At 49.9% G+C, this 17,818-nt stretch overlaps 5 protein-coding genes across 5 annotated transcripts; 3 read left to right on the top strand and 2 right to left on the bottom strand.

The window, feature by feature from the left end:
• Window positions 1-452: 452 nt before the first annotated feature.
• BDW70DRAFT_164868 (uncharacterized protein) lies at window positions 453-1,553 on the top strand (the record flags this gene model as incomplete). Its single annotated transcript, XM_073741584.1, has 1 exon — window positions 453-1,553. One exon carries the CDS (start codon window positions 453-455, stop codon window positions 1,551-1,553), a length of 1,101 nt encoding a protein of 366 aa, XP_073590851.1.
• Window positions 1,554-4,970: 3,417 nt separating this feature from the next.
• BDW70DRAFT_166837 (putative allergen Asp F4-like) lies at window positions 4,971-6,149 on the top strand (the record flags this gene model as incomplete). The annotated part of the gene is made up of 1 exon (XM_073742098.1): window positions 4,971-6,149. The coding sequence occupies exon 1, from the start codon at window positions 5,100-5,102 to the stop codon at window positions 6,147-6,149; it is 1,050 nt and encodes a 349-aa protein (XP_073590850.1). The 5' UTR covers window positions 4,971-5,099.
• Window positions 6,150-8,909: 2,760 nt separating this feature from the next.
• BDW70DRAFT_145496 (uncharacterized protein) lies at window positions 8,910-9,802 on the top strand. Its single transcript, XM_073738436.1, has one exon. The coding sequence runs from the start codon at window positions 9,470-9,472 to the stop codon at window positions 9,713-9,715; it is 246 nt and encodes an 81-aa protein (XP_073590849.1). The 5' UTR covers window positions 8,910-9,469; the 3' UTR covers window positions 9,716-9,802.
• A 2,826-nt stretch (window positions 9,803-12,628) lies between these two features.
• On the bottom strand, window positions 12,629-14,154 carry BDW70DRAFT_166834 (pepsin-like aspartic protease; the record flags this gene model as incomplete). Its single annotated transcript, XM_073742097.1, has 3 exons — window positions 12,629-12,831; window positions 12,883-13,755; window positions 13,810-14,154. The coding sequence occupies 3 exons, from the start codon at window positions 14,152-14,154 to the stop codon at window positions 12,748-12,750; spliced, it is 1,302 nt and encodes a 433-aa protein (XP_073590848.1). The 3' UTR covers window positions 12,629-12,747.
• Window positions 14,155-14,952: 798 nt separating this feature from the next.
• BDW70DRAFT_166833 (putative transporter) lies at window positions 14,953-16,714 on the bottom strand (the record flags this gene model as incomplete). The annotated part of the gene is made up of 2 exons (XM_073742096.1): window positions 14,953-16,601; window positions 16,681-16,714. The coding sequence occupies 2 exons, from the start codon at window positions 16,712-16,714 to the stop codon at window positions 14,953-14,955; spliced, it is 1,683 nt and encodes a 560-aa protein (XP_073590847.1).
• Between the last annotated feature and the right edge of the window lie 1,104 nt (window positions 16,715-17,818).

The following is a 17,818-nucleotide window of genomic DNA, read 5'->3' as shown; positions in this document are numbered from 1 at the left end:
ACACCACGTTTGCCCGAGGAAATCAAAAACCGTGGCGTGCGTGGATGAAAGTGCCTGGCCGTGGGAATATGCTAACTTACTGCCAAGACTAGAGGCGGTTAGAGGGACGCCAAAAACAGCCGCCAAAGTAGCCCTTTTTGGCAGCTTTCTAACCGTCACATCACTAAATAGAGTATACTTTCACTTGCTATAAAATGTTTAAAGTATTTGAATAGACATAGAAAGCCTGCCCAAGGCAGCTATACTAGAACTATACTAAACCTATAGTAGGGCTGGCTTATGCATGCCTCTCTCTGGAGCCTATAGTGGGTTTTAGGTTTTAGTCTAAAGCTGTTATAGGCTGAGCTTGCCCATCAGAATTGACAGCGAGGCACCTCGCTATGATTAGCATCAGCTGCGCGTGATCCATAGTTATATACAACTTCTTCCCCCTCAATACTGCATTTCCCCTCATGCCACCTGCATCTTCTACCTCCACTGTTTGTCCAGTACAGACTACAGTACGATCCGATACCATCTGGTCGCGAATATCCGAAGATGACTTCAGACAGCACCTGGTCACGTTGCAGAAGCAGACCAATGCGGTACCAATGGATGTCGTGACTGCGGCAGACGACGACGATGAAATGCATGACCGCATCTCCAGTCCATTCATGCCGCTGAAGACGGAGAAGCAATTTGCAGATGACTTTGCTTACATTGCGGCTGTAACCGAGCGAGCTCAGAGTGTGGCGGCCGTCTGCCTCGAACAACGCCCTGACGCCTCATCAGTCGCTCTGAATCTTCCCACGTTGGTCATTAGTGTAGCAGGCATGGACGTCCTTGATGAGAATGTCAGAGAGATGCTCCCTATTATCATCGCACAGTTAGAGCATCATGGTCAAGCTGTGAGCAGGCCTACTCATAATCCACCAGACCTCGATAGCAGCGCAGATATCATATTCCGCTCGATCGTCCTGCAGCATGAACAGAAACTCCTCGGCCGCCTTCGTTCAAGAAAATGGAGCAAGCCTAAACATCTAGCCAGAACACATAAAAAGCCCTTGTGGGCAGACCTTGATAATGTTTCGCACAGAGCGCAGCACGTCTATGCTAGGCGGTCTGAACGCAAAATCCGAGAAGCAATCACTATATCTATCCAGGAAATCCAAAAATTGTATGAAGATTTCGAGGCGTCCGACGGTGGCAGTCACAGCGCCAACCAGGCGCTGCTCGCGAATCTCGTGAAAGCAACGTGCCGTTGGTGCAAGTCGCCGCTCATAGGGGATTATGCATCCATGCTCGAGGCCACAGGGGCGACTACTCCCCAAAAAGCTGCAGCAATCAAGACACTTCGACAACTCGAAAAGATAGGCACTTATTGGAGAATCGCCAAAGATCTTGTTGCAACGGCAGACCAGCATCGACATGTTTTTCGACTCGTCAACCTTGAGTGCCTTGCCCCCTATCCGAGCGTACACACCAGTATAGCATATGAATCCTGGGCTCATACTTGCCATGTCCATGCTGAAATTCAACTGGCCGTGGAGCTTGCGAAGAAGGCCGTCTCATAGCAGGCTGGTAATAATGCATCGACGGTCGAGGTGCGACGACCGAGGGCGATTAGCACGAGTAAGTACCTGTGCTACTTATGTTACTTGTTTCTGCGATACCATGGCGCTTTCCAAATGCTAAGTACGTATGGGCGTTTGTACGACCAATGGACCGTCTCTTACTTGGCTGAGTATGACCCAGCCACGAGGAACAAGTTTGCTACTGTGCTTAAGAGCATGGACGAACCATATTATGAAGCAGATCAAGGAAACAGAATGCATCATATGGCGAGCTGAGCCTATGACTAGTCGCCAGAATTTGCTCTTGTTACATGCAGAACCTGAACATGCGGACACTTTCGAGGCGGGTGTTGAGGCGTTTGCTTTGTCCTAAAGATACCCCCATGATCTATAATAATACATTATACCAAGCCCGATATGTTTCTTAGAGAATTTCCCCCAACAACTCCAAGCACAGGCTAAGCAACAGGCCTCCCAGGTCGCATACATGCCCACATGTCGCTGAGTGGAATTTTTACGCCTCTCTGGTTGCAATCTCACCCTTTGCCAGTAAATATGGGTTCCCTTGTAGATGATTCTTCAACACGCTTTAAAGTGTCCATCGATAGTGATGATTTTTGCAACAGCCCTCTTGTATCACTCGCAGTCCTGAACCCGAGCTGCGTACGCTGAAAGTAGTGGGTATCTGTCCGCTTTCGCCCCCTTCTGCGCCCCGACAACACGCGTCATACTCTCAACACTGGATAACTCATCAAAATGTCGGCTATAGTCAACTTTTGGCCTGTAAGAAATGGCCCAGCACCGACGTTCCACATATGGAGGTGAGAAATGAACAGGACATGGAACTTAAGTTGGGTTTCCTGCTAGGAGTTGATCCCGGTTCATGGCTAGACCTGGTGCTGTAATGCCATTTTAGCCCTATGCGTCAAGTCATGCACGAATGTTGCGAGATATAAATCGAGATATGTATCTCTCAGCTCCTATGGCAGTACTGTGATTACTGCACTGGAAAATTCAACCGTTAGCATGCAGATGCCTAGACGAAATCGCCGCCTTCACCATACTCCACTTGAAGCCAGTCCAACGCGGTCCAGTCTTCTCGCTCAGCAACAGCAACCACAGGTTCCTTCACCACAAGGCTATTGACTCCGGTATGTTGCGAAAGAGGTTCGTTGATAAAGACAGTAGGGCGATGGGATTCATCGAACAGATGTATAGACTCGGCATTCAGCGCGAGAACCTCGTCGCCGGTGTCGCTGTTTCCTCGTCCTCATCCGTCCGCTCCGCGTTGGAATCGTCAGATTCTGGCCATCCATATTCCTGTGCGTCCCAAGGAGCTTGCAGTATCTCATCAGTGTTACCTAGAGGGCTGAATGTGAGTGTAGTAGGGCGATACCCCGCTCCTGTCCGTGAATTCAGTTTGCGGCAAGGGACAGGCGGGAAGGGTCGGTACCAGGGAGGGAGGGGGTGAATTTGGGCATCGAATTCCAGCAGCCTGTCTCCGTTTCGATCTTGTCAGATAGACGGTCTCATAAGCCCTATGGGCTTCATAGGGGTGAGGACGGGGTACTCGGTGCGAATCTTTTTGGTGAAGAAGGTTAGCAGTGGCGAGGGCCGGATTATCAACTCAGCCCCAATAATACAATCCAAGCTTAAACTAGGTGATTGGATTGTTATTCAGACCTCTAATGGGGACGGATGGGGGTTCCCTTCTGATGGAGTTTCGCCGGTAGGCAAGTCGGCCAAGGTCAATGGGTTCAGCCATGCGCGGGCAAATGGGATTGTGGCTTTATTTCTGACTGTTCAGCAGAGGAACTAGTGAATTATCTTGACTTTAATAAAAAGGATGATTGCACAATCCGCGTAAGTGCACCGTAAAGTGAGGCAGAGGGGTGTTGGAAGCGAAACGCATCGTCAGTTGGGCTTAAGAATAGGAGAGCGGAGTCCACGAGGGGTAGAGAAATTCAAGAAACAGGAGCACATTGAAGAATGTGTATCCAGAGACAATTCCTTCTAAGAGGTTGACGGGTGGCCAGTTGGTTCGGAGTGCTTGTTCTAGCGGAAGCGGGACGCCCTAAATAAAGATGGCAGGTTTTCGACGAGAACGCTCTTCCGACTCGGGACATGTAGGTAGCAAGTGCTGGACCATGGCCAAGGTCAGCGAGACTTTGCTGCAAGATGATTTGCAGAGACCTAAGACATGAAGCCTTGGAAATGTGCCAATATGACAGCAGAATCGGGAACCAGGAAGAAGGCGCGGTTCTTGTAGTGAAGATGCACGGTCTTGCACCTGATGCGTGATGCTGCAGATCAGCTCACCTTAGGCCTCAGGGCCTATTGTATCGAGACCGGGTAAACGTTGTGATGTTGAAAGAGTTGCACCATGATGGGAGGCGATTACGACGACACGAGAGGCACCGAGCCGGCGGGTCCTGAGAACACGTATTTGTTTGTGCGAAACGAAGTCGACTTATCCCAACCACTGTCACCTCTGTGCTGGGTCCATGCCAAGCAAGAAGTCCGCTGTACACATTTTGGTGTAGACAGAACCACAGTTTCACTGAGGGCACAACGGGACGATTCCAACGGAACGACTCGCCTGAGAAAGGTACATTAGCTTCTGTTGAAAATTGTACGGGGCCTGGCAGCACATGAAAAAGTAAATTGTATTTCTCAACCTTCTCTTCTTCAGCGATGCGCAAGCCATATATGCAGCAGATGTTGGATGAGGCAAAATTCAATGGCACAGTACAGCTGTGGAACTGCCAAAAACCGATTTGGAAGCCGGCTGACCTTAATCATCACGCTAAGCTTTTTTTCTTTTGGAGTTGAGCCAATGGGTTTGGTTAGAATTAAATGAGTGGAGCCTTAATCGCAAGTATACGTAAGTCAATCGCGTGGCTGAGAAAACGTGCAAATTTCTTCCCTATCCCACGTATTCTACCAAAACACTATTAACAGTCGTTCCTGAAATCAGATTACAGGCGGATAGATAAGATTTGGGTGAATTCCTCGGCGGTCCAGACTGAGGATATTGTATTCAGGCTCGAATTACGCTACACGTTGTTTAGCCACAAATGTCGCAACACAGCGTGCTTACGTATCACTGGCGTTTTGGTGCACTGCATACGTTGACTAACGATCCAGCCACGGGTCCAGACTATGTGTATAAAACTCACTGCCTACTCGCTGTGGGGCTTCCAACTCTGCGACATGGCGTTTCATATTTGGTTCTTCGCCGGACAGACCACTCCAGAGGCATACCAACCGCTTGACTCTAGTGGACGGTGGCTTCCAGGGCGAGAAATACGTATAGAATCCTAGGAACAGTACGAATCTTCACAGGTACTTCTAACGCCTTTGAACATTGTCTCCACTTGGTAGCAGTATTCTTGTTCTTGTTGGCGCTGTGGCCCCTGCCCGTATATTAGGGCAGTCCCCGTCCATAATACATTGCACTTGTTTCGAGGCCTATCCTACACTTCCCTTGGATATTCCGTCTTCTTTGTCATTCCTTTTGTGTAGTTCTGAATTTACCCATTTACCATGAAGTGGGAGTCACTCGTTTTAACCGCCCTCGCCATTGGTTTGGCATCGGCCAGAGCCCATGGCTTGCACAAGGATGTCCATCACCACCAGAAGAAGGACAGCGGTGTCACTAAGACTGTCGTGGAGTGGGATGTCGTTACCGTGTACACCACTGTCACCGTTGACACGCCTACTACCAGCACTACCACCGCCACTATTGCCGTCTTCGATGCGTCCACCTCAAGCTCCACTGCGAGTACCACCACCAGTGATGCCATTGCGCTTGGTTCCGCTGCTAAAGAAGACTTCCTTGTTGACACTAGCTCGACCACCACCGAAAGTTCGTCCAGCCTTACGGCCATCGATTCCGAAACAACGTCCAGTACAGCCGCGAGTTCCAGCTCCAGCTCCAACGACTGGTCCTCCACTCCCTCAAACGGTGTCTACTCCACCTCGGGCTTCGGCGAACGCACCAACTCCTCCGGCAGCGGCGTCTCCTACGCTGGCAACGTTGGCTCCCCTTGGGGCAGCAATATTATTGAAGTAGACTCCTCCTCCGCCTCCTCATACAAATATGTTCTTCAGATCAAGGGCAATAACACCTCCGACTGGTTCGTCTCCTTCTGGAACAAGATCGGCCCCGATGGTAAAATGGACGGATGGTATGGACACTCTGCGCTAAACTTTACCCTTGCCGCTGGTGAAATAAAATACGTTGCCTTTGACGAGAACAGTCAGGGCGGATGGGGCGCGGCGGAGGGCAGCTCGTTGCCCACTGACGAGTATGGCGGCTATGCTTGTACCTGGGGGGAGTTTGATTTTGGCAGTACAGTGAATGATGAGTGGAGTGGATGGGATGTCAGTGCGATTCAAGCACAGAATGCAGATTTGACTGTGCAGGGTATGAAGATTTGTACTGCTGCTGGGGAGCATTGTTCTTATATTACTACTGATGCGGCGAGTGTGTCCAATGCCTATACTGCGGCTGAGGCATCGGTTGATGGGATTGGAGGGTCTGTTAGTGCAGGTGCTGTTAGGCTGGCCGTGGAGATTGATTATAGCGGGTGATTTCAGCCATGCTGTTTGGAGCTTAGAGAGAGCCATGCACATTTCTTCTTGGTTTGTATTCTTTTGATAGACGGTTATTGATATTGGAACATTGTTACTACTAGAGTGTTCCTTAGGCCTAGAACCATCATACCTGCGATGCGCTTCTTTCACCCCTGATTGGCCGGCTTCTGGCTCCCCATATGCGTTCCTGTCATCTGTCATACATGTGCCCATGTCTGTATCAGCTGACCCTACCTACTGACAGCACTGCCAACCCAAGCAAAACGTGAGGCGGCTAACAGGATTCGCCCACTCCTCAGTATTAAGAATTTGACATAGAAGACACTAGCCAAGTGGATATCTTTTGTCCGCGAGAGAATAGGTACACTCTGATTAGTGCCGTTGAGCAAGTCAATTGATATGCTCTTTATGGTTGATCTAGAGTTTGTACAGTAAGTTGGCTCTAACTGGGCCAGAATCACTGCTCTTCTGGAGTAGGTGAACATTGGAAAGTTCCACTAGTTCTGTGAATCTACGTAAAGCGGGCAATTGTAGATTTATGAACAAAGCCATAACTTAGCTTGAATATCCCTTCCTCAATCGTGCTGATGCATCAAACATGCAACGCCAGCATTGGTTTAACTGGCCCTAAATTCCCACTGCCCTTCCAACTTTGGAGGTACCAAAATGTGTTCCGCCAAGGTGTGCTGAATGTAGTATTCAAGGACTTATTAGAACTGGGTGTCCTAGTATTTGCAGTATTTAGTTTAGTTAAATTGATTAAGTTTTGGCTGCTTTATGATACTTTGAAGTTGGCAGGTGCTTCGATTTCCGGGTGCCCGATCGGATCGACCGGGACGGTCGTACTGACCGGTATTTACGTTAACTGATATTGACAGTAGGCCTTTCTTACTGACAAAAGCACACACTGGCGCGGAGATGATATTGCAAAGTCTGCGGTGGCCTCAACTCAGATATGACATCGAATATAGATCACGAATCACAAGCAAAGCAACACTATGGGAATTTCCCTACTATACCAAAAAGGCAGCCAGTTGGAAACTCGTGCGCAATCCCTACGGATGCGCAGATAGACAGACATATTTCATCCTTTGTTCCCCGTTAGTCTAACGGAACCTTTGCCCCAAAGATAAAGAAAATGAAAATCCATGTAATAGCCAGTGTCACTGATATTCATGGAGGCAGCGCGGTTAGAGCTGCCACTTTCCCATCCAAAACCAGTACTGTTTTACGGGTGAGATATGATGAACAGTATCATGATCTAGGTTTGGCTCCCAAGAAGTAATATTCCACTGAGAATGTTCAACAAGTCAAATGTGTGCACACCACTCAACCAATCCTAGAGGCATTGAAGCCAGGCCCGTCTCTAGTACTTTCTGAAGTTGATGCCTGTAAGTATTCCGCAACCAAACAATCACGGCATCGCTTGTAAAAATCGAGCTATTAAAACAGCTTTCTGGTGTGAGGTCTAAGGGATAATCATCTAAATTCCGGTCCTTGAGATAAGTCAAGCAAAGATCCCTAGAGTTTCTCAGTACCCGATATATGACCGCGAAGTAATAGAGAGGCTCGTCAGGGAAGACAAGGGCCCTTGCATCATCAAAAAGGTCAAAGGTCAGTCGTCCTAGCATGAGGAACCCACAATGGGCTAATGATCCTGACGAAAATTGGAAGATTTGGCCCTCGCTTGGATTTGTGATATGTTCGAGCAATGGTTCCGAAACACCGACTAGGATCCTGGCCTCAAGGCCGAACAGGACTGCAACGATCCACAAGAAGCACCTGATGCTAACGACTGAAGGGTGATATCCCGCGTCGATCTTGCGGGCGCACCGAGTGTACATACTGAGAAATTGGATTTGGTTTTCCAATCTGGCTGTTTGTGGAATTCGTTCACGGTAAATATCCCAAATTGGCGTGAGGTAAACATCCTCCTCGCCGGTTACTCGTGTAAACCGCCCTCCAATCATCCTAGCAACGGCATCAAACGCAAGACCCGAGCCAGCAGCTACCAAGTCTAGGCAATGCTTAACGCCCTCCATCGTTGTATCCACAAACTTCCAAGCATGCAGGAAGGATGAAAACTGTTTGTCGCTCGGCCATTTCATATGACATAGCGTTACACGTCGGAAGTCTTGGACCCTAGATGTTTGGCGGGTTCGACTACACGGGACATTATTTTGCAAACGTTGATGGACCTTGCGTTCAATTTCGTCCCGGGTCAAATTTTTGCTGTAGATGGTGTCCTGTTCAAATGCTTTTTGGAACGGGTGTATAAAGCCAGGAAGGTCGTTCTGAGCGATGTCTCTGAGCGCTAGGGCCGTGAGAGGGTCAGGCTCGTCAGGGTAGGAGTCACGAAAGTGGACCCAAAACCCGCATTTACTGCTATACGTCACAGTCAGGTACGAAGCTGGGAACGAACAAGTACATTACTCGGAAACGATAGCTTACCAATTAAGGATCGGGGATTTTAGGCTCTTTGGTGGGTACGGTCTGGAACATCTTGGACATTGTGTATACTGTGCGCCCGTCAAAGGGAATATGACGCTCATCTCAATTTTCTGATCCACCAGGACAAAGTCTTGTAGCGATTTTGCATGTGGGCTGCTTGGGAGGAGCTCTTCATTCGTTGTAGCGTTGCGAAAAAGATACTCTCTCCTCGCTATAGAGGCCGCACCACGCCTGGATGTCGTCCATACATTGAGCAGAAACTCATGAAGGGACTAGTGTCTGTCAGACTGACCCGTTGGTTGTATTCCGTATTCCAGAAATGTAACATACCGGCCACGATGGTACTTCTCGAAAGGACAAGCGACGTGTCTCGCGACTGGCTCTTCAAAGATAAAGAAAGGCTCAGGTGGCAGCCGTTGTATGTTGGTCCTACTTGATAGGAGAATTCCAGGGCAAATAACATCCTTATCAAAGTAAATTGGTTTCCTTTACCTCAAGTGTTCCAGGTTGCTGCAGAAGTTGATCATCAATAAGTGGTCGTCGAGATCCTGGCGAAGTTGATCCAATTTTCCAACTTGCTGCGACCACCGAACTTTCATGACGGGGAGTAATGTCCTTGCGCCGCCTGCTGCAGACGGACATGAGGACTGGGTGCTTGTTCTGGAGGTGCATGAGGTTGATTAAATGTTTGAGAAGGGAGCTGGTACTATCCGCTCCTCTCGTCGGGGTGGACAGACGACTGTTAGAAGAGGCCTCCGGCGCAGGGAGCGGAATGTAGGATCGTGGTTTGCCGGCCGAAGTCTGGGGCGGGCGAGTTTGTGAGTTGCCAGCTACTTTCGTGTTAAGGACTCTCTTGGATTAATAGAATGAATAGGTGGACAAAGATGGGAAGTTCTTTCTTGCGAGCGGGTAGACGACACTGCTTGCATCTCACGATACTGTTTACGCGCCTAAATGGCAGGGGGTTCTTGAGGACAAGGAGCATGGGCTGGTGCTTTAATATCATTATGCGGATAAAGGTGTGGGACTATCGACTGCTCAGTATCGGTTCGGATGGAATGCCCTGCGGTGGGAGGATGAGTGGCCGGTTTTGCGAAGGCTTCCGACGATGACGTCTTGGATGTTGACATACGCTTTGTCTAGAGGTTGGTCCTAGAGATACTCTGGTAGTCCTCTCTTTGGGGGTAGAAAGAGGAAGCGTGATGGATGACTCTACCTAAATTGCCAAACGGCCGCTGGGGGAAAGATAAAGAGCCATTGGGGCTTCAATAGAAATAAACAACCACGAGAGATGGTCGTCTTGTGTTTTATTTTAGACTATCTATCTCCTGATTAACCAATGCATATGCTCCAAGCAGGTATCACGTAAGCCATATGGATCGATATCTGAAGAGCACACTTCTGTTAGGTTCCCTGGCTGTGATTAACGACCAGGCCGTGATGTCGAGTGCAGCCCCTCACTTATAGCTGCAAACCTTCATAAGCGTCTGCAACTTGTCATCGTTGTTCTTGAAGATCGTGCCCAAAGCAGCCACCTGGTCCGCAGACATCTCCCTGCGCATCCTAGCCACAGTCGAGAGCCCCTCGCCATCACGCGAGGCCTTGGCAATCGCTCCAATGCCCAAAAGCATACCTAGGACATTCACAATTGCCGAGTCAGGGTCGTTGACCGTATCGTAGACAGCGAGGGCGCCATTGCCAAGTTCACCCGCAAGGGCAATGGCGCGAGCGAGACTGGCGAACCCAGCAGCCGCAGCGACTTCTTCGCCGACGACGGGGACGAACTGCATCGATATTATTTTAATTGGCTCGGCTCGATGTCGAGCTGAAGGACAATAACATACCATAAGCACCACACTAACAATCAACAGAATGAAATTCTTCTTCCTTTTTGCCTCCGCTTCCTCCTTCTTCTCCTCAGCGCCGAGCTTCTTCGCCTCCGCCATGTCGTCAACCGCCTGCAGGAGCAGGAACACCGGCGTGCTGTATGCCTGAGCCGCATCGGCCGTGGACCCATTCACCCACTGCCCAAGCATGATGTCCAGCATCGTCGCCTGCATTGCTAGCGTGGATGTCTGGGATGTTGTCCTGCCCCTTTGTAACGATGTCCTTTGGGTTAGGGACAACCATTGACTCGTTTTTAACTGGGAAGTTCGTGAACTTGAACTCGATTTTGCGGCCGGCATGAGGCGCAACGAGGTCGACGGTGTCGGTGTAGTCGCCTAGTGTTACCCAGTCGGTGGAAAGGCCGACGTTTGCTAGGCTGGCTTCGTAGCCGTCCTCGTCGGAGACGGTCAGGTCGGTTGTGTAGTCTTGCGCTTTTTCGTAGTGTGTAGTGTAGTTTAGCTCGTTGAATGGATAAGTGCTACCGTCAGTATCGCAGATGAAGTCTGATTCAATGTTGGCCTTGAAAAGAAGATGAGATGTGTCAGGACGCACAGTTCATCCCGGGGCATAGAGGTGGGATGGACATCCACTGGGTCATGTCCGTAGTGTTGAACATGAGCTCATGGCTGAGGATGCTGGGCACGAGCTTCTCGATGTACGTCACATAGTATGTAAACATCTCGTCGTAGCCATTGTTGACGCTAGTGTAGTTCTTGTACGCGGTCTCGAGCATGTCAGACAAGACCTGCAAGGCATAATAGGCAATGCAGTCAGATCGCAGGCCACCAGTCGCCGCGGACAGATCGTCCAAACTGTCGAAAGTTTTGGAGTAGTCGCAGATCGTGAAGTTATCATCCAGTCCACTACTCTCTAGGTCGCCCGTGCCGTTGTTCGCGTACGTTTGGTTCAGATCGACTGCCCAGTCGGAGGTACCACCGAAGTTCAGCCCGTCCGTCCAGCTGCGACGTGCGGCATAACTGGATGGGCTGAGCCAGGAGACCCAGTTGGTTTCATTGTAGATCAAGACATTGCCTTCGTCTTCGTACTGCGTGATGCTAACGTTGCCGTAGATATCCGGGTTGTCCGCCTGCACGAGGATCTGATAGATTTCGTAATTGGATAGATAGTCAGATCTGGGATGGGAGGTCAGTCAGTGTTACTCTAGTGTAGATGGCAGCAAGGTTTCTCCCACGTCTGCATGCATTCCCCCTTCTCAGCGCCGGAGTCGGGCCCGGTAAAATGGCACTCAGGCCCTGTGCAGTTGCCCTCGGCCATCTTGTAGCTGCGCCCGTACAAGGCCAGCCCGGCGACAACCTGCTTTGCTGGAACACCTGCCTTGGTAATCATGGCCAATGCATATTCAGTCTCAGTTTGGTTGACCTGACTACGCAGGCAGCCTCCATCAGGGCACCCAGGGCTGGTTCATTGGCGTTAGCATAATTTCCAAAGAAAGATAAAAGGCCGGACTTACTCCGAGTACGTCGCCTCTACTACAATATTTATGGCTAGGAGGGCTACAGCGCGCGGGCCGCAACAAACGTAGCAGGAATTTAGGCATGGAAACAATTCTTTATCTAGGTGGATCAGGTTCAGAAGCTGGCGCGGATAATCCTTTCTAAGAATTTGGACAGTTCGGACAACTGTCCAACGGCATACAGGAGAGTGGGCGAAACGGCGGTTCGACTAAGCCGAATCCCTTGCTTAATAAAGAAATTAGCAGGTTTATATTCAAGGTTAAAGACGAGATTACGGAACTAGATTCGTATCACGAGTAAGACAAGGTCCTTCCTCTTCTCGAACCTCAGGTGTACGACGACCTTCATGTGCCTCCGGAAGCAGCGACTGATATGCATTCCCTACATGGCAATATCGGTTCTCGACTAGCAGCGGACTTCAAGGGCTCAGAGGGAGTCATTGAGAAGGAAGCCCTACTGATTCTTAAACTCTTGGCTGAAAAGCTTTGCGCCAATATATGGGAGAAGGTGTTCAGGAGATCAGGAGGCAAGCTCAGGATACTTCACTCCACGATTTTTGAGAAGAGAAACTGCCTGATGATGGTTTTTATGGACTGAAATGTCGCGATCAATATCAAGAAGGACAGATCAACTGACGTTTACAACCTGTTATTATTATGGAAGGACGCATTTCCGGCAGCGATTGCGACAACTAAAGCAAGATATACAAGGAAAGAGAGGCATATTATTCGCAATAGACAACGATATCGTATGCTATTAGCCGCACCTCAGAGGAAAGAAATTCAAGAGGACTGAGGAACAGACAGATTCTGTCGCAGCTCCTTTCGCTGGACAGCCCCGAATCGAAGATTACCAACATCAAATATCTACCGCGGTTTAGCAAGATGTCTCTCACATAAAATTGGAAATGGACGTACTGCGTAGATTCCCTTGAGAAAGGTGTCACCAAGGATATCCATTGTCATACTTCCCCTGCTCTGGATACCTCCGTAGACATACCCCTCTTTCGCCTCGGCGAAGCCCAGATCCTCCTTTTGAACGATAAACTGCTTGTCGCCAACGGCAAACGAGACGACAGGAAGCTGGTCCTCTGTCGTATTGGAGGGGTATATATACCCCTGACTATCCTCGTCGTATTGCGCCCCAGGAATAGCATCATAAATTGCCTTGCACGTCTCATCGTCGACAAGTGCCAGTGTCGTCCCCGTGTCAGCAATGGCTTTGTTTCCTGATCTCGCGACTGTCTTGCCATTCACGGTCGCCGAAGCAGAGTCAAACAGCCAAAACCCCTGACTCTTGTCGATAGCTGTGTAGTATATCTCCTCGCCCGACGCCGCCACTGTGTCCTGGTCAATGAATCCAAACGTGTAGAACGACACCCCCTTATCCGGCTCCTCTGAATCTTTCCAGGACCCCAAGTTCGCGGTGAACAGTTCCGCAGATTTCGGAATGTCGTCCTGGGCGATCATATTCTCCACGGGGGTGGAGACAGCTTTTGGTTGGACGGTGTTGATATTGCTGAATGCCAGCCCCAGCAAACCATCGCCACTGCCTTGTTGGAACTGCGCGGATAGAGTGTCGGCTAGCTCGATTGCTTGGTTGTTGACCTTCAAACCACCGAGAGAGATCGTGTCGGTGCCTACCGTACCGGATGCGGAGGAGCCGTCACCATAGGAAATCTTCCACGTAGAGCCGGACTGTTCTTTGAATGTGCTGGACTTGCTTGGATCAAAAATCGTGCCGGACCTGTGCTGGGCGCTGGTCGCCGAGGGGAGTTTGGTTGACCAGACCTATTTACTTAGTTGGAGTCTTCATAATTACTGACGATATACGTGACGACTTACCCATAAATCCGCAGATCCTGTGTCAAAGTCCAAATTAAGCGTTTGCGCTGGCGTCCCGATGCTTATTGGCGCCAGGTACATGGAGTCATTTTGAACATCATCGGCGTTAACCTCGCCTGGTTGGTCTGTATCCGCAATTTTCTTGCTCAGCACGTGCTGGACGCGGGCTTTGCCACCAACAGGTAGCTCAGTGTACTGCCGACCAGTCTGTTGAAGGTGACTGCCGAAAAGGTACCGCCCGCCCTTGGTAGGTGTGAACCGGTACTTGCGCATGAGGTGAACATACGACTTGGTTCCCGACTTGCGGTAGTGGGGGTTCGGGATGAGCTTGATCTTGGTAGCCATTGTGACTGTTACTTAGCGATGGTAAAACTTGTAGACTGATGTTGAGTTGGAACTTCGTTAAATATCTTGCTGCAGATGGTGGGTCTGGCCTTTATGAATGGCAGGTGCTGCTGTGGACATGGAAAGAACTTGATTCTAGCATGTTGGTGAATATGCACAATGACATGTTTGTGCTGCTCTCCTTCCATACAGGAAGCCACAACCAAGTGATCTGCACCGGCAGGTCACATTTGTGGCACAATCCAAAGCAGATGAATGGCACATTAGGGCGCACTAGCACAATGCACACGCGGCTAAGCTCTGCCAAGCTACAGAGTCAGCTCTTATCTTTGCTTGTTTATTTATGGCTCGAGTGACGTATGGTTACCCTTCTCCAATTTGATCATATCATCTCATCTCGTCTCATACTGAAGAATCCAAAACCCCTTCCAAGAGAGTCATGGATTCACGCTGTCACGGCGCGACCCCTGGGAGCGGAGCATTCAGAAGCCTAAACCACTGCACTATCAGCAAAAGACTAGGATGTAGAGTCGAAGGCTCTACACTGCTCTCACATATATATACCTTTATCAGACAGGAATTAGGCAGGAATCACGTATCTGGTCATGCACTGTGACATACGCCTCGGTTTGGTGACAATCTGTCCTGAATAATTTTCATCTCATCTCATGCATTACAGTCCTATGAAAATTACCTGCTGCCCCCGCAAAATTCTAATAGCAGCAACACGGGAAGCAGCCTATATACTGATGCGAACCCTTTGCTATTTGTTGCACCCCGTCTCCAACTGTCTAGGGTTCACTCCACGTGATCTTTCTCCTCACTCCTCGGAATGCGAACAAACCCAGCACAAACTATCGCCGCCGTGAGCGACATCGCAAAACTAAACCACCAAATTGCCCGTAAAGCGTCCAAGTCCAGACTATACCCGTCGCCGCCTGCTTTCGTGACTTCCTTCCCGATAGTGTCTCCAATGGCCGTCACAATGGCCGCGGACAGATTCTGAATAGTCACGAGTAGACTTCCCGCTGAGCCCTGGAAGGAACGGGGCACATTGGACGTGATGAAGATCGACGCGGCTGCGAATGTCAGATCCGGTCCGAAGGTAACGAGGGCGATGCCCGGCATCGACAGAGCCCAGTATGCTGTATGCGGCGTTTGGGGTATGAAGAACACAGGACCCATTGTGTTGGCGACCATTCCGGCGATGAGGATCCAGTGTCCGGAGACTAAATGTAAAGTTTTCGATACGATGTATGTGGCCAGGATGCCGCAGATCATATTAGGGATAAAGTATAGAGCAACGGTGATTGGAGCGTGTCCCTGGATTGTGAGGAGGAAACGCACAGCGAAGAACATCCATCCGCCGACGTATGCTCCGTACCCGAAAAAATATGAAATCGCCAGTGGGAGAAATCCGGAGGTGATCCAGAGCCGGTTATCAACCAGCGGTCGAGACGCTCGTCTTTCGGCTAGGTAAAACAGAAAGAGAAAGAGCGACCCGACAATGATTAGGGAGTACGTGTATGGGCTCCAGCCGCTGGGGACGCCTTGCGTCAGACCGAGGATAATCAGGCCGCAGCCAATCGCAGCCAGGATTGCGCCGAGCGCATCGAAGTCTTTGAGAGATAGCTGAGTACCGGAGGCGCCCGGCTTCGGGGCGAACGAGGGGATACCAGGGAGCGAAGCCACTGCACAGATGAGGCACACTATGGCATTGCTCCCAAATATCCACGGCAGGTGTGCAGTGAGGGCGCCTCCTTGTAGACACCCGATTAGGAAACCCACGGGCGTCATTGAAGACATGACGGAGAAAACCCTTGTTTTCCGAATACCAGGCGAGTACACCCGCCCGAGCAGACTCATCGACGTTGACTGCAGGACACCAATAGCTAGCCCCTGCATGGCCCTGACCACGAAAAATAGCACTGGCAGTGAAGGGCGGATACTAAAAGCCCCCACAATATCCCAGATGACCAGCCAAACGAAGCCTATAATCATTAAAATCTTCGGGTTTGACAGGTCGGCCAGCGACCCGGAAACAATAACGGCTATCCCGTTTGCCAGCAGGAAGGAGCCAATCAACCATGGGGTCTTGCTTTCGCTAACTCCGAGTTTGTGAGGGAATACGGCCTGGTTGATAACGACGTTTCCGAGGAAGAGACCGAATAGGAACAGGCCCATAGAACAGAGGAGTATGAATATGAACTCGCCCGTAATCCCGCAGAACTCGGAAGGAACACCCTGTGGCCGACGATGCTGCCCTTCGATGTCCCCTTCATGGGGTACGGGAGCCTCTTGGGGGTTCAGTGCTTCTGGGTTCTGGATGCTGGGTGGGTGGCTGTGGTTGCACTTCTGTGATGCACTAGTCGTGTCTGTCGTGTCTGTCCCGCCATTTGCCATGAGCGGTGCCTCTACCGCGCGAGGGTCAGGAGTCCGGTCTTTCCCTGGCGGACAACGATTAGTAGAGGCTGGGTGAATCAAAAAGATAAAGGAAAGAAAAGAAAAGGATCGTGAATTTCTTACCTGGACAGTCTACAGCCTCCACCAAAGGAATCATGCTTAATCGTTGGCAAGAATGATGTCCGATAATCAACGCAGACACTTTAAGAATCTCATATGGTTTATTCTGTCAGTATTTATAGCTGTTGAGAACCTATCACCTGGCCACAGGGCCTGTTTATTATAGACCACTAACAAATTCTGGTACAAGTCATCCCGAGGTATTCAGCAAAACCCGACCCATATCCTTGACTGGTGGCGTAGTAGACAAATAGGCTAAATGGTGTGGGAACCAAGATACTTCCCATCACATAGCATTTAACAGATCTCGATTCACTCTAATTCTCCTTTATTTAGACCAGATTCTCTGAGGAAATCCTCCATCCCTTACTGCGGACTGCCCTTAAATCTTGCCCTGTGACATGCAATTATCTATTGGCCAACAGACTAGCAGGAAACTCATCTCCGAAAGATATGGAGTATTCAACAAACACGCAAGTGTTGTGGACGCTCAAAGGGGAAGGGGCAGAAGGAAATTGTATCAACTACACGAACGTAGCCTACGAAGGATCGGACGCCATATGACGATTGACTATCTATCTCGTTGACGATAGACATTGTCTTCTCCGTTCAATCTCGCTTCATACGATACCTTGAGGGGTCAGATCCTCAGGGTTTGAAGGTCAGGGTGCTTATATGACGTGGCTAGCAATCTCATCCCGGGCACCAGTGCTGGAGATGAGCCGTCACATGACATTTCCATATCAGCAAGTAAAACCGTATTCTTGGTTCAGAACTCGGTAGATGATTGATATTCCATCAAGTATTGCCCGAGTTTGCTGACTTCAAGTATAAAGCGTGCGGAGCCTATCAAAGTGTGCGTGGGTACAGGTTACCTGGGTATGCTGGTTGCAGCTCGGTTAGACCCGATTTTTAGTCGCGCGATCCAAAGCCAATTACATAAGCACCTTCACATTTTAGGGGGTAGGCGTCACGCGTTTCTTGGAACAGCTCGCGTGACCTGAGTACTCCAATACCTGGGTATATGCTTGCCACCGGTTATATGGCCGAACTGGGCCCGCCGGAGCGCTTGATAGTGCGACAGTCCACACATCTACCTGGATAAAGGGTACGGCCCCTCCCCCCCAATCTATAGGTAGTC

Source organism: Aspergillus foveolatus (genome assembly GCF_047715535.1).
Source record: "Aspergillus foveolatus strain CBS 279.81 unplaced genomic scaffold BDW70scaffold_152, whole genome shotgun sequence".
Taxonomy (NCBI): domain Eukaryota; kingdom Fungi; phylum Ascomycota; class Eurotiomycetes; order Eurotiales; family Aspergillaceae; genus Aspergillus; species Aspergillus foveolatus.
Note: the sequence above shows the minus strand (reverse complement) of the source record. Positions and strands in the feature narration are given on the sequence as shown.

Bases quoted from the DNA above. Each gene is read 5' to 3' on its own strand.
- BDW70DRAFT_145496 (XM_073738436.1), top strand. From the start codon at position 9,470: ATGAATAGGTGGACAAAGATGGGAAGTTCTTTCTTGCGAGCGGGTAGA.